The sequence below is a fragment of the Panthera pardus genome, unplaced genomic scaffold (assembly GCF_024362965.1).
Source record: "Panthera pardus isolate Hobbes unplaced genomic scaffold, ASM2436296v1 HiC_scaffold_27, whole genome shotgun sequence".
Taxonomy (NCBI): Eukaryota; Metazoa; Chordata; class Mammalia; order Carnivora; family Felidae; genus Panthera; species Panthera pardus.
In genome coordinates, this window is record NW_026526843.1 from 107,406,826 (window position 1) to 107,429,090 (window position 22,265).

General features: G+C 36.9%; 1 protein-coding gene across 6 annotated transcripts in view; it reads right to left on the bottom strand.

Annotated features, from left to right (window-relative positions):
- The window catches only part of CNKSR2 (connector enhancer of kinase suppressor of Ras 2), a 302,678-nt gene that overhangs the window by 30,066 nt on the left and 250,347 nt on the right, over positions 1-22,265 (bottom strand). For all 6 annotated transcript variants that reach the window (XM_053891762.1, XM_053891765.1, XM_053891764.1 and 3 more), the window contains 2 exons: positions 18,771-18,871; positions 15,874-16,426 (listed from right to left, as the gene is read on the bottom strand). In XM_053891762.1, coding sequence (XP_053747737.1) covers positions 15,874-16,426; positions 18,771-18,871 — 654 coding nt within the window. The remainder of the gene's footprint in view (positions 1-15,873; positions 16,427-18,770; positions 18,872-22,265) is intronic.

The following is a 22,265-nucleotide window of genomic DNA, read 5'->3' on the forward strand; positions in this document are numbered from 1 at the left end:
TATACTAAAAAGATATTTCTGAATATCAGTAATGCGTAGAACTTCCTCACACATTTCACAAGTTGAAGACTGTGATATGATGTCACCAGCGGAAATATTACTGATGTTTAAATAGTGCGTCACTCGTGTTATTTGGCTCTCTCATTATCACTGCTGGAGTGTATTTATTAAACTCTAAAAACCTGGGGTGCCGGTGGCTCAGTTGGTTAAGCGACAGACTTCAGTTCAGGTCATGATCTAATGGCTCCTGAGTTCAAGCCCTGCATCGGGCTCTCTGCTGTCAGCACAAAGCCTGCTTTGGATCCTCTGTCTCCTTGTCTCTCTGCCCCTCCCCTGCTTGCATTCACTTTCTCTCTCTCTCTCAAAATAATTAAACCTTTGAAAAATAAAACTTTCTTTAAAAAAACTCTAAAAACCTGAAAGTGATTTATAAACTCACAGCTCAAATGAATAGGTGGAATTACTAAATTTTGGCTGGAATTATAGAAGAATAGTTATTCCATTCTCTTTTTCATTCTCCTTATTATAGTTGATCAGAAATCAATTTTTGGACACCCATGTCTTTCTTCCTCCAACAGTATACAGTATTTTGTAAGCCATAAATCCCGCAAATAGTTTTAATCAGTATTTGTTTAGTCTTGGTTCCATGACAATGAGGTACAGGCTATAAACCTTGTTTAACACACGCATGCTCAATGAACTATAGGCATGCAGTTTTTGAAGGGCCAAATCTAGTTTGTTTGCTTATTTTTATTTTTATCATGAGCTATATTAATTATTCATTTGAGAGAGGTGTATCACTGGCTTTTGTGAAAAGCTCAAGGAACATGGACAATGGAAGTCAACATTACTTTTCATTAAATCATATGTTATAAAATCTTACCATGTATTCCCTAAAAACTGTAATAAAAGATCACCTTCAAGAAATAGCCTTATCCTTTATATATAGGCAGCAAATATCTAGCACTGGATACATTATAGCAAGTAATCTAATAAACAAAAATATTCAAATTTTACCCCATAGGCTTTTTAGAGCAGAAACTGATAGTATAGATTTTTACCACCATTATTATTTTATAAAAAGGGCTTAAGATGAAGAGGTGTGAATGCAACTTGTTTCTTTAATTTGAGGCTATAACTCATAGTGGATGTGAGTTGGGTTATGTATAGAAATGGTATTCTTAGGAAAAGTGAATGCAATTGACCAAGAACTATGGCTCACCAGGGATAGGACACTGGTCTAAAATAATAAGTTAGTAGAAATCTCCATTCTTCTTTCCTTATTCCTACTGACTTTTGTAGACAGCCAGGGTCTGTATGATTTTAACACTCTATCTTGACACATTCTGGTACTGATTGAGGGATGTAAGAAAAAAGGATTAAAAATCTTGCAAAATGTCATAATTAAGTCACCTGATTTTTATATCCACTTTCCCCTTTATTTGCAGAATAAAAGCTGGTGGATCAGTATCTATGAAACCTTCCAAAGATGACAAAATATAAAATGATATAATTTAAGCTCTAATATTTTTTTGCTTGTCACCAATATACTAAGTACAAGAGTACTGCATTAAAAATGAGATTAATAAATGTAAGTAATTGCTGTATGCATTAAAATTCTGATAATTTCATGAATCAAAAATATAAAGACACTAGTAAAATCTATTTGGGATCTAACACTGAACCACAGGGAAGAAGTAAGCATCACTCTAGATGTGAAGGGGACTAGAAGAAGCCCTATCAGTTTGGGTTTTCTTTTTGTTTTTCTAGTGGTGAAGAGAGAAAACACACAGTCAAATATAAATCCTAGATGATAAGAAATACTATTTTAAAACTTCAGACAAATACTAGTTTTTGATAGTCAGTAGTTTAAAAAAATTAAACTCCAGTACTACAAATGTAAATTGTCCCTATAAGATAGGGAAAGGAGATGCAGCTGAAGTCAAGATAGTTACAAGGAGATTTTTCTAAGCTTTAGTTGAAGGAGGATTTCTATAAAAGATGGAAGAAGAGGCTACTAGAAATGAACAAACAGAAAATAATCTGATTCCTTATAAAAAGAGTGTCAGGAAGGCAAATGTTCCGTTGAGGCTTATGAAAAACCTGAAGATAGAGCTTCTTTAAAAAAAATAACATAAGAAAGTAGAAACATACAGCTTCAAAAATATTTTAGGTTTTTCCTGTATGGAGTAAGTCTTCAAACTGGGAAATTTAAAAAGAAGTGTTTGACGTAAGGGATGACTAAGACCCACCTTGTGGTCTCTTTGAACCAGCAGAATGATTTTAGGAACTGAACAAACTTTCTGGAAATTATCTTAGGGTCACTGTCAGAATCCCTCGAGACTTATGGCTTGAAGAGAGTCTCTTATCCAAACAAACAATACTCCGCATGGGTTCTACAGAGAACAAAATGATAAATCTGTTATAGACACATAGAAAAGTTCTAGAATAGAGTATTATTGGGAGGAGTTTCATTTTTTAATTTCAACAGAAGGACCAACATGGTTTCAATAAAAATGAAGCATTTTAAGCTGGCCTTTTCTTTCTGGACGGTATCTATAGTTTGGGAGATAAGAGGAAAGCCAAGGGCAGCATGCCTTGCATATGATGAAATTTTGTATGATATCTTTTTGAATAAAGTACTGTACTAGTTCCCATACACTTGGCATGGGGACTCTAAAAGGAAACAAGGTATACAGATGAAGGTAACCAGAATGGTGAGTTATCTAGAACTCGTGTCAGAAAGTTAAGGTGATTATGTGCATTCAGTTCAGAGATGAGACACACCAACTATGTTAGATAACAAAATTCCACTGTATAGTTTTGGACATGTACAATGTACACAGCACTATAGTGAGAGTAAAAGCAAGGCCACTATGTTGAAGAGAACCATAAAACTTTAGAGATGGAAGAAGCCATCAGGTTCAAGTGTCCAACTAGCTTGGGAAGCCCTGACTGGTAGTTGGTTACTGACCCTCCTCTTAAGCAATGAGTAATGGGGAACCCACTAAACTGACTAGAAGAGATATTCCATTCATGGGCAAATGCAACCATTGGAAAATTTCCACCTCATATCAATCGAAAAGCCCCCCCCCGCCCGTAGCTTCCACCTATTATGTCCTCTGAAACTTCAAAGACTATCTTAGCCCTCTTCCACATATCAGCCATTCAAATACTTGTGTAGTTTTCTAAATTGCAATGTCAAGGTCCAAGAGTGGAAAACTTACAGGAAGTCAGCTTTTGTGTCAGTACAAGGGAGAATTTTTAACTAGAACTGTTCAATATGAATTGCCCTGCCTGGGGGCAGTAGGCTCTGAGTGCCTAAAATATGCAAGCAGAGTCTCAATAATAATTTTTCAAGTGTATAAAGAGTATTTCTCTATTAGGTGGGAAAATGAATATTTAAAACTCTAAGTTCTAGGGTGAGATGGCTAATTATTATGCATATTTACATACAGCATGGCACATATTATATGCCTATGCCAGTAAAAAAAAAAACTCCATTAAATGAATTATTTACCTTAATATAAAGCATTTAAAATGGGTTCTACAGTATTAACCAGAGAGATACTGTTCGCTGTAATATATACCAAAAATAAAAAAAAAGAAAACAACAACAACCCAGAAAAGGTGTTACACATTTAAAGAAGCATTTAAAGTAAAGCCTAACTTTTCACTTAATTATTCAGCAAATATATTTAGTATTTGTATAGAATTATTTTTGGAATGGTAAACATCTTTCCTACCTCCAGTGCTGGGGCAAAAATCCTTCTAATTAGGTTAATAAAAGAGTCTTAGAACCCAGGATGCTAAATCAAGAGATGGCTGCCCAGCAACTCCATGTGGTGTAAGAAGACAATAGAGTACAAAGTGAGGGGTGGGACTTACTGTCAGAGTTGGCAGAGGGTTGTATTAAAGCCACACTGATTCCAAGTTGCTCTCCTCCCTGTTCTTTTTAGAAAAGGCATGAAAAAACCCCTGTGTGTTGGCATTGTTAAAAAACAAGGAAAAAACAGCAGAGATGCTCAAGGAAAAAGGTATGAAGTTTAAGTTCAGGGATACCAAGTTGTGGGCTATTTTCTGTCACTGAGAATCCTGAAGTGAATGACTGCTTTAAAATACCCATTTTATAATGTTAGAATAGACTCTAAATTAGGCCAAGAACAACCACAATAATAATTTAAGGAAAAAAATATAGCTAAAGAAGCCATTAAAGTCATGGGTGAGAAAGTTTGGAGGTCATTGAATAGATCTTAGGCATTAAGTCAATATATTCTATGAATGATTTACCAAACAAGAAAACAGCACAATAAAAATATCAGATTCAACATCACGGAAGATTAGCGATTATAAATGTGGAATTAAGTGAAAAACTGTTTAAAAAGCTAAGGTTGATATTTCCCTAAAACGGACAATAAAAGTACAACATAAGGAGGCGCCTGGGTGGCTCAGTTGGTTAAGCGGCCGACTTCGGCTCAGGTCATGATCTCGCGGTCTGTGAGTTCAAGCCCCGCGTCGGGCTCTGTGCTGACAGCTCGGAGCCTGGAGCCTGTTTCAGATTCTGTGTCTCCCTCTCTCTGACCCTCCCCTGTTCATGCTCTGTCTCTCCCTGTCTCAAAAATAAATAAAACGTTAAAAAAATTAAAAAAAAGTACAACATAATTTTCTGTATTAGGCACTCTGCTAATATTAGATTTTTCCGAAAATTAAACTCCATGTTAGTTGTGCTGTAAAATTAGGAAGCATCTTATCAATTATCAAAGACATATTAATCTATGGTCAGTATAATACTATGCCAGTATAGTATTAGGGTCAGTATAGTATAATACTGACCATAGATTAATATAGCTTTGATGATAGTACAAATTGATCATTACTAGCTGAGTAACCAGAATACATTTTCCCCCAACCATAATGTTTAAGGAATGAGCCAAAGCAGAAATAGCTCTAAAAGTGATCTGTTTTATCTATTCTAACAAGTTTTATCAATTTTGCATAAGTGATAAGTACCTTAAAATGAGCACAGATATGATGTGCCATCTCTCAAAGAATCATTTTTATAATATTATTAATTGGTTACTTGGGAAAATGACTGGTACAAGATAACAATGATGCTGCATACTTTAAATTCTTTGTTCTGTTCCATGTTATCAGAAAGGAATATCTTTCTTATTTCTTTAAGAGAATTTATAAATTTTTGTTGTAAGTACACTTATGGAAGGGCTATGGAAGAAAGACTCTTAACATAGTACCTGGTATGTAGTAAATAAACAATAAAAAATGTCTGTCAAATATATGAATATGAATAAATGAATACATGCTGAGAACTAATTAGACTATACATTGATACAGCAAACCAAAAGTACAGTATAGAGGTTTAGTTTACATTTTAGTAAGCTACATATAGATATTGAAATGTTAGAGAATCCATGACTAAGAAAGTTAAAGAATTTGTAGCTCTGAACTTAATCCACGAGTTTAATAACTGTCATTCTTACTTTCAAGTATTCTGCAATTTCTCAGAAATTCTGTGAAATAACTCAGAAGGTTCATTTTATTGGCATACTTTGTGCTTGTAATAGAAAAACATGCATATAAAATTGTCATATTACATTCCTGAGGTAAAAACCTTCTAGGAGTCCTCAAGTATGAGGTTTAAATATTAAAATACTTTTTTATGACAAGGTGTCACTGTTGCACTTAAAATATATAGTAATAAGCACTGTTTTCTTATGAATGACACAATAAGAGTATTCTTCCATTAAAGGAAAAGTTTTAGAATAAAATAGATTGAGCTATTAAAGCCCAACTAACATGTGCCTATGTCCTAACATAAGAAACACCAGAAGAATGCAGCTAATGAGAACACTGGAAAAAATAAGGAAGATAGTTTAGTAGAAGGGTTAACATTTTATAACTTAAAGCCAAAAGCTACAGGTAAACTCTGACCATCAGACACAGTGGTTCTGAAGCCAATCTCTGAGTTCTACATTCTAGCTTTTAGAGGCTAGACTTGCTACGATTTTTAGCTAGCTGTCTCTGGCTTAGCTGTTTTCAGCACAGAGCTTTGGGATAAGATGACATTATTGGAAGACCTTCATAAAGAAGGGTGGGCAAAAGTCACATGGCACCAAGGCATGAGGCAGGTAGGCAAGGAGCTTCTGATCAGTGAGTGTGTGGGTGTGTATAAGAGGGTGTAATTGTGCATGAACAGGCACTATCATTTCTTGCTTCTCACACTTCTCCTCCTATTGTTTCTGAAAAGGTCAACAGGTAATTGCTGCATTTTCTAGGGTGATATATGCTGGGGTTGGGGCTGGGTTCTCAGGTGGTAAGTTGTCTCACAAGACTGTTGCTTATATTGTAAACTATGATCATATCAAAAAAATTTCTGAGGAAAAACTAACTGAAAACCAACTAAACCATACCTTACCTCCCTACTCACACTGAGTGACAGGAAAAAGATACATGAAGAAAACAAAGTCATATGAGAATTAATTTTTAAAACCTTAACTTTGAACAGAAATTCTGTAGAATAAGGAGAGAGGGTAGCTTTTTGCTTTCACCATTGTTTTATTTATTTAGCAATAAGAAAGTTATTAGTTTTCAATTAAAACAATAAAAGAAAAACATGGGAAATTTAAAAACTTCCAAGCTATGTTTTATGAAACAATCCTGTTATGTATTAATTTACCATCTTCTAGTAGTTGGTGACCATATGAGGTAGATTTCATATGTAGAGAGGAAAAAGGGGAAGCATTGATGATCTTCAGCTTTCTCTGGCAAGGTAAAAGGAGACTGAACTTAGGACAGGTTCTCATGAAATAAAATAGAAAATTATTCCACTGAGAAACTGACAATACGCTAATAATGACCTGAAGAAACGTGGTTTGCTTTTCTGATGTGTGAAAATATTAGCAAGTAAAACAGTGGCTGAACCTAATCAAGTTTCTTGGTAAAACAAAGTGTAAATCATAACTTGTCCTAACTATACTGGTGAGGGCTCGTCATCCTTTTATGTGAACTTCAACTCTTATCTGGCCACATCTTCTACTGGTGTGACTCTGTAGCATCTAGAATTCATTCTTTTGCCATTTAAATCTGGCTTCATTGCTTATTAACATTCCTGAGTTTATTTTCCTGGCCAATGCAGGGCTATTGGTTATTAACTCAAGTACAAGTTGCAATTTCAACACATTTTACAAATGAATCAGGATGAAGCTAGGCGGCTTCATCTACCAAGGGGGCCAGCCTTCTTTCCACAGACAGCAGATTTTGGTAGGAAAAACAATTGCCTAGGGGTGCTGGAAGATCTGGTTTCCAACAATGAACTGGTTATCTCTCATGTCATTTTCTCATGGCTTTCGTCTTTGAAATGCAACTAAATCAGGAAGAGTATGGTTTCAGTAGGAGAGAAGGTGACTGTAAATGAGCCATACTAAAAAGAGCAGTAATTACAGTTATTTGCATCTCAGCTTTGTGATGTCCAGCATGAAGAGGGTATGCTGAACATGCAGTCTTGTCCTTCTCTATAAAATACCCAAAATGAATTTTTCGATGGTTTTATTCATGTCTTAAGTCACATGATGGATAGAACATTAACTTTAGCTTTAACCGTTATATACTAAAATGGAAAGGCATTGGTGACAAAAGGGGTTAGCTATTATTTATTCATTCACTTATTCATTCACTCATCCAATAGTGTCTAGCCTACCATGGCCATATATCATTTTAGGCACTGGGTGTACAAAACAGGAATAAAATCCCTGCTCTTCACAAACTTACATTCTGCTAGGCAGAGATGGAAAATAAATCAGTGAGCAATATTTGGTATTGTACTCATAGTGATAAAGCTGTGAAGAATATAAAATGGGGTAACATAGCAGAGAAAGAATGGTGGTGGCTATGGTAGTGAAGCGGCATCTGGGTCAGACTGGGTTGTTAGGGGAGGACTCTGAGGGGAAAATATTTGAAATGAGACCTTATTGGCAAGGTCTATAAATACATATTTCAGTAAACATATAGAAGGCTGTTGCTATTTGGAATTCTCAAATGTCCAAAGTCAAAAATGAAAGGAGTAGTGAGTGAGTGATAAGAATGTAAAGTGAGGGGGGGCGCCTGGGTGGCGCAGTCGGTTAAGCCTCCGACTTCAGCCAGGTCACGATCTCGCGGTCCGTGAGTTCGAGCCCCGCGTCAGGCTCTGGGCCGATGGCTCGGAGCCTGGAGCCTGTTTCCGATTCTGTGTCTCCCTCTCTCTCTGCCCCTCCCCCGTTCATGCTCTGTCTCTCTCTGTCCCAAAAATAAATAAAAAACGTTGAAAAAAAAAAAAAAGAATGTAAAGTGAGGGACATTTCTATTTTAGCTCCTAGGATACAGTTAATATATTATGTTGAAATGTACAAAATTGCTGCTATTTCATCATTTTGACCTATAAAAACAGCAATTCATATGATTCAACTCAATAGCTAGAACTGAACAAAGTTAGGGCATGTAGTCAGGTAAATGTTATTTATTGAGGTTTGCCAGGATTAATTCACTATTTAAGTATTATAATTGCTCTCACTGCCTAAATCCAAATATGCATAAAACCTACATAAATTATATAGTTACAAAAAATTTATTGGAAGACCTACAGTGTGTCAGATATGGAAACTAAGTGCTTTCTGTTATTACCTCATTTGACTCTTACCTAACTTCAAGTACTGCTATCACCTGATGTAACAATGAAGACATTGAGGACCAGAAGTGTTAAATAGCTTCATCAATCATACCGCTTGCCAATGGAATACTACTTGGCAATTAGAAAGAATGAAATCTGGCCATTTGTAGCAACGTGGATGGAACTGGTGAGTGTTATGCTAAGTGAAATAAGTCAGGCAGAGAAAGACAGATACCATATGTTTTCACTCATATGTGGATCCTGAGAAACTCAACAGAAGACCAGGAGGGAGGGGAAGGGGAAAAAAAGTTACAGAGAGGGAAGGAGGCAAACCATAAGGGACTCTTAAATAGTGAGTACAAACTGAGGGTTGATGGGGGTTGGGGGGGAGGGGAAAGTGGGTGATGGGCATTGAGGAGGGCACCTGTTGGGATGAGCACTGGGTGTTGTATGGAAACCAATTTGACAAAAAATTTCATATTAAAAAAAAAAGAAAAAAAAAAAGAAAAGAAGCAAAAAAAAATCATGTCATTTGCAAGTGGTAGAGTCACAAAGCAAGGATTTAAACTGAGGAGGAATATCTCCAGAGAATATATTCTAAGTTCCGATCACTTAGTGTTTAGAGGAAAATATGCTTATTCATTTCAAATGTCAATAATTATTATATCTAACTTGCTATATTTTCAGGGCTACATAATATTTATTTTACTTTATTATTTATTTATTTTTTAATTATTTCTTTTTCAATATATGAAATTTATTGTCAAATTGGTTTCCATACAACACCCAGTGCTCATCCCAAAAGGTGCCCTCCTCAATACCCATCACCCACCCTCCCCTCCCTCCCACCCCCCATCAACACTCAGTTTGTTCTCAGTTTTTAACAGTCTCCTATGCTTTGGCCCTCTCCCACTCTAACCTCTTTTTTTTTTTTCCTTCCCCTCCCCCATGGGTTTCTGTTAAGTTTCTCAGGATCCACATGAGAGTGAAACCATATGGTATCTGTCTTTCTCTGTATGGCTTATTTCACTTAGCATCACACTCTCCAGTTCCATCCACGTTGCTACAAAGGGCCATATTTCGTTCTTTCTCACTGCCATGTAGTACTCCATTGTGTATACAAACCACAATTTCTTGATCCATTCATCAGTTGATGGACATTTAGGCTCTTTCCATAATTTGGCTATTGTTGAGAGTGCTGCTAGAAACATTGGGGTACAAGTGCCCCTATGCATCAGTACTCCTGTATCCCTTGGGTATATTCCTAGCAGTGCTATTGCTGGGTCATAGGGTAGGTCTATTTTTAGTTTTCTGAGGAACCTCCATATTTTATTATTTTTTTAATGTTTATTTATTTTGAGAGAGAGAGAGCAAGCGAGCATGAGAGAGTGAACACGAGTGGAAGAGGGGCAGAGAGAGAGGAAGAGAAGAATCCCAGGGAGGTTCTTCGCTGTCAGCACAGAGCCCGACGCAGGGGCTTGATCTCATGAACTGAGAGATCATGACCTGAGCTGAAATCAGGAGTCAGACACTTACAGGGCACCTGGGTGGTTCAGTCAGTTAAGCGTGTGACTTCGGTTTGGGTCATGATCTCACAGTTTGTGAGTTCGAGCCCTGCATCGGGCTCTGTGCTGACAGCTCAGAGCCTGGAGCCTGTTTCGGATTCTGTGTTTCCCTCTGTCTCTGCCTCTCACCTGCTCATGCTCTTTCTCTCTCAAAAATAAATAAACATTAAAAAATTTAAAAAAAGAGATGCTTAACCTACTGAGTCACCCAGGCACCGCAACGGTTACATAGTATTTATCCCCTTTTATAGATCTAACATTTCGTTAGTGCCAAGACTTAAATGATGTGATGTGATATGGGGTATATGTTTGCATACATATATATGTATATAATATGTATATATATGTATATAATATGTATATAATATATATGTATACATATATATATATATTAAAAGAGTGCCACACTGCTTGAACAAATATATTTGAGGATATAACATACATAATAGTGGACAGGCTCATGTGGATAGTAACGATAAGCAGTTTGGTACAGTTTTTTATGATCTTAAATCAAGGTTAGTCTCAACTATTCATAATCATTTCACTTGCTACTTGGGCATATGATGAAATCTTGGACAATGAAATATGGAGCTAAGTCTGCTGGAAGGATCTAGGAAAGACTTTCCTTGTTCTTACAGAAAAAGGACTACAGATAGGGTTCTTTAGATATTGGTCTTTGGCTCTCTGGATGCTGTCTTATAAGAAGAGATGCTTAGAGCTACTGGCATCACAGAAAAGTTAAGTGACAGACTTACACTGCAGAGCCACAAAATTCACTCTGGAACAACCCCACCTCTGAACATCCTGTAAGTTAAGGTAATAATTTTTCCTCATCATTTAAGCCAAAACTGAGGGGAGGTATGATTACAAATCCAACCTATGATCAGTATCAGCATTATAGCTAGACCCTACTTTCTATCTAGTCTTTAGGGTTTTATGTCTCTGTAACAGTATTTCTTCAAAATCAGAAAATATGGTATTAAGAGAACATTTGTTTACTACTTTCTAGAATTTTTTGTGTTCTCTCTATATACTTGTTACACAACCAGCCAAGAATAATGCCCTTAAACTTCACAAAAGTGACAAAGTTAAGGTTCTCTGCTATTTTTTCTGACTTTAATGCATATTTTTTATTCACATTGCTTATATATCTTTTCCATCTGTTCTTTTAGGCCTGAATTATAATTTAAGATAATATTGATGATTATGCCCTTCTAAATTCTTTGTGCATAATTTATCTTGACAATCAATAAAATAGTAAAAAAGTGCTGTAACACTTTTCTTTATTTTCAACTTGCTCCTTTTTATCCTTTAACACAACTTCATATTCTAGGAATATTTTCGCCTTGCCCACATACTTTGTACCTGAATGTTCTTAAAAAAATAAAATTCATAGCTTTTAGAAACTCTTCAGGAAATTACTCTAGGACCCTTAAAATGATTGAAGAGGATTAATCTATATTCTTCTACACTATATTGGCAGTCATTATCTATCCTCTCTGCTTAGATAATTTAAGATATTAGGCCACTGAGCTGCATACTTTGCACAACTCTTAACTTACCAATGCTATGCAAAGGAGGTTAGATTTAAAAAAATAACTTTAAAAACCATTTCTCAGCAAATCTCATTTTGAGAGCATCAGTAAATATCTTGGCCAGATAACCTGATAAAAACTTGTAGCTACAAGGTTTTATCCACCCTCCACCTCCACCCCCACAAACCCCATCCCCCACAGCTGTAGGTTTTGCTATACATTCCTAAGACCAAGCTAATACATGTGTAAATTAAGGGAGAATACTGGTAAGTTATCTCTAAGACAATGAAAAAGAGCACATTATAACTTAATTGAGTGCATGGAGGCACCAAGAATGTATAGCTAGTAAAGAGTATTCTTACAACTGCCAAGAGGGAAATCAGCAGGATTAAAGGATAAAGCTTTTGAAAACCTCATCTAAACTGCCTAGTATGGCAAAGAAAAGAGATCTATCCCAAGTAGACTTCAAGCTGTATTAACCAAAACAGTATTTTAGTGTTACAGCAGTTGATTTCAGAATGAAGTATATCTTTATATTTTGTCCCACACTTTAATGATTTATACTCCTTGGAAGTTGCACAGGCTGACATAATTTATAATTTGATATAACTGAGGTATTATAAGGCCCACATCTCAGTAAGCTTCGAAACTGCTAATTGGGATAATAGGAAATTACTTGTCTTCTCCCAAATGCCAGTGAAGTAGGTCAGGATAATTTATATGTAAGCTGACTTTTAAGTCAAAGGAAAACAAGACAGGTCTCATGTGTGTAATTTTAATACCATCCATTTTACACCAAAATGAGTTCTGCCTGTGAAAAATCATAGTATGATTCAGTTAAATAAATGAATTTCAAAATAAGAGAAAAAGTAGTCCAACCATGAGAAGACACAGATTGAAGACTGCTCTAAAGAAGGCTACATTTATACCTCATAAGCAGGGAAATTGAAAAAAAAAAAAACACATCTAGATCACCGATTTAGGTACATTTTGCTTTTTAGATTGCTTTGTAAACTTGTAAGCATTGTATAATATAGATCACATTATATAAAGTTAAGGTAAACATAAATGATAAGACAGGGGTTTGGGTGATGACATAATTCTTCATCCTTAAAGCAGAAGATAGGCTATATTTTCACATTTTCTTCCATTACTCCTTCTGCCCACTTGCCTGATACTTTCTAGCTTTAATTTCTTGGTAAGCTGAGAAAAAACGTGTGTAGCTAGAGACACAAAACTTATGTCCTCTGCAGGTCTGTGCTGGATAAGCGCAAATTCACTATTGTAGGTCAAAGCAAATGCTGGCCTAGAGCATGACAGTTAGTAATACATCCCTGCTGGACTCTAACAAGCACAGGTGCCTGCCAACCTGTGGGCAGCATAGTGAATGCTCCGTGCTGGAAGGCATGCCGTAAGCCTGAGACTGGTGGGATGGCCACAGCTTCTTTCGTGTATATAATTTTTGCTCTGTTGACATAATACCCAGCAGCTTGATTTGAATAATAAGCCTGGAATACTAGGTCCTAATGGCCAACCCAGGGCAGCCATGAACATGACACCCCTTAACTAGACCTTAAAGATTCTTTTGAAAACATGGATTTTAAAGCTGGTGTTTCTCAAGTGAAGTGTTTATCAAATCGTACACTCCTAAATATTAAAAACAGTAATGCAGAAAAACCATCATTAGGAAGGCAGACATTCTATTAAATAGAAAGCATCTTCTAGTAGACAACCATGAAACGCAGTGCTCTGCTGAGAATGGTTTGACGAACATTGACACATCAAGCGAAAGATCTGGGGAAAAATGCCCAGAAAGAAATGGGGCCCTGAAATATAGTGCATGGCCACATTTAGTGAAGCAGATCTGACTGAAACAGCATGAAATGCCCCAAAATATTGAACTGTGAAGACAACATGTGCAATATTAGATTTATAGACACACTTGCTAAGACTGTTCTGCCTTATCACAGTTATTCCACAAGAAAAGAGCCACTGAAAGAGATGGAAAGTACCGAAAAATTGCCCACTTGACTCATTTGGGAACCTGAAGGAAAACCCCACCAATTTAGTAGTGCATGTACAAGGTAAAAATAAATTCAATCAAGAAAACAGCAAAGAGACAGTAGAAGAACAAACTCAAAAGCCATCTAACTATAGATGCTCTGTGGGCCCGGGTTTTCCTTTCAGGCCCTAGGACGCGCCTTCTCCTTTCCGGGACTCCCTCCTGCGATGGCCAGAGGGAACTGGGAAGTAACTGGCTTAAGCGAAAAAGATATCATCGATGACTTCTACCTGTGGCCATGATGATATGTTTTCTGAACAGAATTCTCTATTTCAGAGGGCTGTGCAAATTTCAACACAATTTATCTTAAAATGGCAGAGATAAAGTATTTTCCCCAATATGTTTGCAGAATACTGAACAAACTTCACATACTTAGTTACAGCAGTTGTGCAGCACATAGATGACAGTCAAAATGAAGTTTCTAACTCATCTTTAGTTAAATTTTAGAAAACAGTATCCTGATTTTGGTAATCATCATAACATTAAAAAATGTATTATCATGCTTGCCAGAAGTCCTACGGAGACTTCACATGGCTCCTAGATATTTCTTTACCAGTCTCTTCCATAATCTCTGATAAATGTGAATGTTGGGAGGGCTTGGCAGGTAGTAGATGGTAATTACCTTTTCCTGCACCAACAGTATACCTTTTGTAATGCTGCTTATGGAGATTATGGCCAACATACACTTCACATGGAAACTGCTTTAACATATGATTTTTATTACCAGCAACTCATATTTTCATGGTATAAGATATAATTCCCCTTAAATAAGGCAATGAAGACCATAAAAGGAATTCTATTGTATTTTCTTGCTAATAATCTCCAAAGTGACTCTCATTTTAAATGAGCCAAGTTTAACATGGGCATGAGGATACTGACCTGCTGGCCCTCTGTGAGCTTTGAACTGTTTTTCCAATTGTGAAGAAGAACTTACAGTAATATATCCCATAATCAAAGTCTCGTATACTCACAAAATGGGTGGATGGCTATAGTCTGCTTATATCCTTTAAAAAGGGAAGTCTAATGCCCTGGTGGGAACAAATCAGAAACTGTGGTTTCATCAACACTAGCTTGGGTCAGCTGCACTAACTGGCCCAAACTTCATTTTGAATAAAGACATGCAAACAGTTTTATACTACTTCTTTAATACTGTACTTTTTTTTTATTGGAGGGGGGAGGGAATTTTTACATTTAGGACTTACAGCCAAACCTAGATTTTCTTTCTAAGTAAGGTAACTGAGTTCTAGCCTTTCCCTTAAACCAGCCTGGCTTTCTGGACTGGTGTATCACATTAATTATAAACAGATGCTTGGTAAGGCATGTTGGATAAAGAACTTGAGAATTAGTAAACATATTCTTAATGCCAAAAAGTCAGAGGATTACTTAATTGACTTTGTCTCTCTTCAAAGTTGATTCACATCAATTGAGTTTTGCAATTAACATATATACCAAGAAAATAAATAAATGCTTTTGGCAAACTGGTTTCTAGAAACAATTTTGGCCATTTGGAGTTGACAGAAATGCTATTTGAAATTTCTTCTTGGAAAACTCTTTTGAATTTTTCCTTTAAATCTTTTAATACTGAAAAGGGAAGTTGTATATGTATGTGTGCGTATGTGTGTGTTTCTGTGTTCACTTACGTATTCAACCAAGGTTCTGCTAACACCGTGCTTGAAGCATTTAGTTTTTTAACCCAAACTCAGGGGGCAATGACTGTGGACCAAAGGGATGATATATACAAGGGAGAAGAAAGTGGATAAGAGGTAGGAGAAAAAGAAATGACTATCATTAACCTTACAAGGAAAATGGGTAATTGGAGAAAAGCATTTGCTCTAGCTTTGGGTGTCCTGGGATATAGGCTTCATTATCCACCTTTCTCCCCCCCATGTTACTCAATTTCTGAAAGTAAAACAGCAAAGGATACCTAATGTCCTGTGCAGCAAGACTATTATTTTAAGAAAAAAAGGAAACAAAATTCTATTTTCTTAAAATAAGAAGTTTGAAAAGGTTAGGACTCTGTGTACACAGGCTAAGGATCTCCAACATACTTACTTTTGTCTCCTATGTTTTCCCCTGCTGCCTCCCCTTCCTCCTCCTCCTCCTCCTCCTCCTCCTCTTCCTCCACCTCTGTGGGCTGCACGTCATCCTGCGGGTCACAGGCACTAACGGGTGCGTTCAGACAGCAGTGGTTGAACCCGCTATCTCGAGGCAGAGTAAAACTTCGAGGTTTGCCCCCATTTCCATTTAACACTTGCATCCTCTCGCTCTCAGCCAAGGGGTACGGCCCATAGTGATCCTGTAGGTGGCACTTCTGAGTTGGAAGGGTGGACTGCCGCCTGTGCTCTGGGGAGATGGCCGCGGAGTCAGAGAAGACAGAATCCTCCAGGGGCAGAGTCTGAAGATAGTGTAATCCTGAGCTTGTCAGGGGCGTCTCGATTAAATCCTGCCAGGAGCGGCGCTGACTGGCTGTCTTGCGAATGGGGGACACAGCACTGCTCCCAGTCACTTCCTGGCGAAACTCTTCATGGGAGGACTGTGACTGAGAGGTCTCTGTGGAAGAGAGCCGGCTGTGTTTTGCTTCCACGTAAGGACTGGCACAACTCATCTGTGGAAAGGAGCCTCTGATCAGTCTCCACAGAAAATAACAGACTACTTCTGTTACCAAGGAACACATTAGATTTCTAACAGTTAACATTTACCAGTCAAGTTAATGACTAGTCAAGTTTACAGACATCTCAAAGTTAGGCCCAGCTGATATTTTAAGAGACTGAGATGTGGAGTGTTGAAATGCACCTATACCAGACTCTCGTGAAAAGTCTGACATATTAACATGCAAAGTTGCACAACAGTGAAGCATAAGAAAATTTGAGTGCTTATGTAAGAAATATTCAGCAACTAAGAAAAATCTGAAGTTTAAAAAATCTCTAGGAATTTAAAACCCTGAATAATTGCTGCCAAATTCATATTTCTGGATTTTGTGGAGTTTGGGGGTGAGAGCAAGGAGAGAGGCTTTTGGATGTGAAAAGAAGGTGCCTATAATCGGACAGAACCCCTCCTCTTCTTCATAGGTGAATGAATCCTCCTATGGGCCCCAATGAAAGGTGTTCTTGTGGTCTTTTCAATTTGTGGCACTTTGTAGAGTTAAACATATAGGCAAGGTGAGATTATACTCTGATGGGGATAAGCATCTGCCTTGGGCATGGGCACCTCAGGGTACATAAACACAAAAGAAAAATGGAATATTTCTATTCTTGGAATTTAAAGTTTGGGAGTATATATTATAGTACAAAGTACAACCAAGAAAATGGACTGGCATCAAGTGAATGCTGTAAAAGACTTGCAGGTGCCCCTACTGGGGACAAGGCTTACTTTAGCTCTCGGGGCTAACAGATCAGCCCTGGCTCCTTTCTGGCAGGAGGAGTTGAATTTGTCAAATGTGATCAAGGCAAATGGGGCTCAGGTGGTGGCCAGGACAAGCCTGGCTGAGGTAAAAGCACATGCTACCCCTCTGGGTAAAGGAGAAGTTAAATGGCATCTTCTGGGGGCAGTTTATCTTCCCACATGTTAATAACAATGTAAATAGCTTCCTTCTTGAAATTCACAAGTTGCTATGATTAAAGAGCTGTTCCCTGAAGCTGCAGTTTCCCTTTCTTCCTCTTTTATAAATATTTAAAAGGAATTATTCAGGCCCTGATGTTTTAGGCAAAGAGGGAAAATATGAAATAAACTGTATCTTGTCACTGACTTCATGATTTCATTTCTATAGCTCATCCTCGCATTCTGTTACACTCAGCATTTATTAAAGAAATGTGCATACATATTAGGAACAATTCTTAGCTAAGAGACATTGACATCAAACACTGTTATTAAAAATGTGGCTTCCATTTTAGTTATTAGTCAAAAGGACCCATTCATTTATTTCAGAAATATTTATTTATTCATTTCAGAAATATTTATTAAGCACTTAATAAATAAGTGCCAGTGCTGTGCTAAGCCATGGGGATGTGTAGATGAATACAGCAGGCCCACAGTCTAGTCTAGTGAGCTGTTTGTAGTCTCAGATATTCTGATTTAATGTCTGGATAGGGTCTGAACATCTGCATTTCTAAAATGTTACAGAAGTGATTCTTATGCACAGCCAAGGTTGAGAAATGGCCTAGAATTTTATCAACATCTTGTGTAGCGTCTTATTTAAAATCCTCTAGAGTAATATGGAGGTGTAATTAGGTTGAGTGCTGTTGTCACCTAAATTCAGCTTCCATTTCCTATGTGGAAGACTCAGTCCCAAGATAGCCAGAATTAACTCTTATGACGCTGTAACCATGCAATGTATTGTCAAAACTGGGAGACTACTGAGATGCTCTTAGTAGTTCTGATGGGCCATGGGCATAAAGTGGGATAGTCTCAAGCAAACTAGGACAGTTGTTTACCCCATTAAAAGATTATAAACTACAGGCTATACACAGAATCATTTACACAGGTTTAAGAAGTCTGGAGCACCATATAAACACATACATTAAACCAGACCCCATGACTATCTGAAGAGCTATCTGTCAAAATATGTTTCATATATATATAATATTAATTTTTATGAGTCATTTCTGAAGGATATAGGAATGAACTTTATTAGTGTGGGATACATAAAGTCCATTTATATATCTTTTTCTAAGAAAACTTATTTTTGTTGCTAATATTTCCAGGAAGGCTACTCTGACACAAACAGGATTTTTTAAAATAAAACTGGGCAGATATTATGCCTGGAATCTGTGGTGACTGTTTCTCCTGATTAAATAGTCTTTGCATACTAAATTTTTCCCCTTATTGTTTTTAGACTCCTTATGTTCTTTCCTCTTAGGGAACCTGAGGTCTGACGTGCAATTCACTACATGGGGATATTTTGGGTCAAAGAATCTGATGCTAAATAATGCCCATTCCTGTTGGCAACTTACAGAGGGAGGTCGTGGGTATGTGTCGTAAGGGGGCGGAGGGCTGTCCTGTTTGGGTGTTGATGGAGTATCTGCTTCTTCCTTGTCACTCTCACTCCAGTAATCTGTAAATTCACACACACAGATACAACATTCTATTAAATATTTCTAGCCATATTTTCATTCTATTAAATATTTCTAGCCATACTTTCATTCTATTAAATATTTCTAGCCATATTTTCAAGAACACACACTACCAGCTAACACAAAGACATTTAAATTCCACTCCTATACCCTGCTCCACAGCACCCACTACTCCAGGCCCACAAACTTTTATTTTCAGCTGGGTGTTCAAGAAGAAGGAAGAGTGCAATCACTTAATTCCAATAAAGCATGCAATTATACATAGCTATAATTTTAAGGAGTTAAGAAAAAGACACTGCAGAAGTCAAATCAGGTTTAGGGTGCTTTAGATTCCAGGCCAAGTTATTCTGATGCTTGAATTAGTGAATAATAACACATGATGCCTCTTAAAGGTGTATCATTTTACCCTAAAGATGAATACTCAAAGAAAAGCAATATATATACAACTGTAGATCTCTACAGATATAAACAGCTCCAAAAATAATGTTCTCAATTCTCTTTTCTGGCTCCAATTCACTGGTTATCTAACAATCACTGTTTCCAGAGTCATGCTGACATGACTCTCTATAACACGATACTCCCACCTCTACTTGGAAACACATGGCAAACCTTGATTCTTGCCAAATGCAAAAGGGCAAATTTGCTGATGTGGGCTGCAAGTTCCAAACTTCTAGAACTACTTAAAAGGGTAGAAAATGTAAGCCGCTAGACTTGGCAGAGCTCAGGCAAGAGGGAAAGGAAAAAATTTTGAGACATAAATTAGTTGAGTAAGTAAAATACAGCACAAAGACCAATAATCAGAACCTGTTCCACTAATAACGCAACCACTCTTAACTCTGGGTTAATTCTTTATAAGATTTATGAGGAAAAACCTGTAAGTATTACCCATTTTTATTCTTAAAAAATCTAAATCAAAAGAACCATCATTAGGCTTAACTGATAATCAGATTTAGGTGAAAAAACTATGGCACATACTTTTACAGGAACCTCTTTCCACCCAGGAATCTTTTACTGTAATATTTATACATATTTTCCTTGTGGTGCTTATGAATAAGTATAGCTAATATTTATTGAGTACTTACTATATGCTGCACATACTTTTATAGGAGCCTCTCTCCACCCAGGAATTATATATATTCTTATATATAAAAATTATATAATAATTATATATATTTTCCTTGTGGTGTTTATGAATAAGTATAGCTAATATTTATTGAGTACTTACTATATGCTGAATAGAAAGTAGTAGAGCTGGGATTTGAGCTAAGAAGTAGCCTTGCCCTAAACCTTGGAGGGCTATCACTGGGACTCTTTTGAATGACACACTGGGAGAGTTTAATTTGACATATATTCATGATGCTTTGAGCCCTCCTCCTCCTGCTGTTCTGTAACTCTGGCTATCATGAAAAGAAATTCTTTAGCAGTGGAGATTATTACATTCAGGCCTCAAAATACAAAAACCTTGAAAATGCTATTCCTATTTTAATTATTCCCTTTGACTAAAAGATAAGCAGAAACTACTTAATCTAAATTTGTGTCTGGTATTTATAATGGATCATGCTGGTGACAGCTAGTATACTAAGCTTCCTCTCAAATATGAATTGATATAGTTGCCCAGCGATATACACAACAAACAATGGTGGGAAAAGCATGAACTATATACTTGGGCAGATGGAGGTTCAATTCTTGGTGTACTACTTACCATCTCTGTGCTCTTGTGATGGTTACTAAACCAGAGTCTGTTTTGTCATCTGTAAAAGGGGGCTAATAATAACTGACTTTCAGAGTCGTGTATATGTGTGTGTGGGGATGGGTACTAAATAAGGTAATACATATTCAAGTGCTTTGCACCTTGAAAGCACTCGATATTAGGACCCCTGATTTTCTTTGGTGGATTTATAGGTAGCATGCTAGGACAGTCTGACCCAGATCACAGAGGAGGTAAATGCCTTGTGTTTATCTTCTTGGACATCAGTTTTTTTTTTTTTCCTCGTAGCAAGTTCCAGCAATGAAAAGTGAATTCTGTAGCTCTGGGATCTGGGTTAGGCAGTTTCGTGGGAGTTTGAAATACTATAAGGAAGTCATTGCTGGAGGTAAATGGAATAAGCACCACCCCATCCCAACCCTAAGCAGTGGTTTGCCAAGATCACTTTGCTCTTACCTTTCCCACTATTTCCTGAAAACTATGGCACCTGTGTTGAATTTCTCCTTGACCTCTGTACTGATTCCTTGGGGGTCTCAAGGAATTAGCACCTCAAGGGGTCCTTAACAGCATGCTGAGAAGGAGATGGTCACCATTTTATCAAGATCTCTATAGCTATCACTACAAGTGACAGATGTGGGAGAATCTGCTTTTCCACCTCAGTTAAATTAGGGAGAATTCTAGTCCACTACTTGATGTAATTTTTGGTTTACTAAAAAGTACCATCAATCTATAGCTTATTTGGGTTGCCAAATAAAAGACTGAAATTCCCCTTTGTAAATTAACTTCATTTCTCACAGTAAGTTGTAGGTCTTTGAGAGAGCAATGACAAAGAAGAACCTACATAGAAAACTCAGTCAGGCTTCTTTTGGGTTTGTGTGGAAAATTATAAGCACATTGTTTGCTCAGGAGGCTGAAATGAGTTTGATTTTCATTCTATGAGCAAATTATTTTTCTTAGCTTTCCATTTAGCAAAAATAAATGGATACTTTTAATGTCTTGCAGTGATATTCAATTTTATATGTAACTAATCATGAATAAATAGTGCCATCAATAGAACAGGAAGATTTCCACTTTCTTCTCATGTTGATACAAAAGGATAATTTGAGAAACTTAACAGAAGACCATGCGGGAGGGGAAGAAAAAAAGAGGTTAGAGAGGGAGGGAGCCAAAACATAAGAGACTCTTAAAAACTGAGAACAAACTGAGGGTTGATGGGGGGGGGAGGGGAGGGTGGGTGATGGGTATTGAGCAGGGCACCTGTTGGGATGAGCAATGGGTGTTGTATGGAAACCAATTTGACAATAAATTTCATATTTAAAAACAAAAGGATAATTTGAGAAAAATTACTTTTTCATCTAGAACTACCAAAAAATACAATATATTTCATTCATTTTTATGTGATTAAAGCTTTAGGAAGACATTGTGTGACTGAAAATATGTGTCATGAATGTCTGACTTGCACGTGGAAAAATATAGAAAAATTATTAACAGGCAATTAGCCAAATTTTGATCTTCATGTAATTTAGTGTAACCCTATTTTCTCTAAGTACAACAACAAATAATGAAAGAGAAGCCCACATCCTTTACACTTCTGTAGCTAAAGATACTAATTCATTAAACTTTTATTTAAATCAATGAAAGAGTCACTTTGAAGCTGCAATGGATATTTA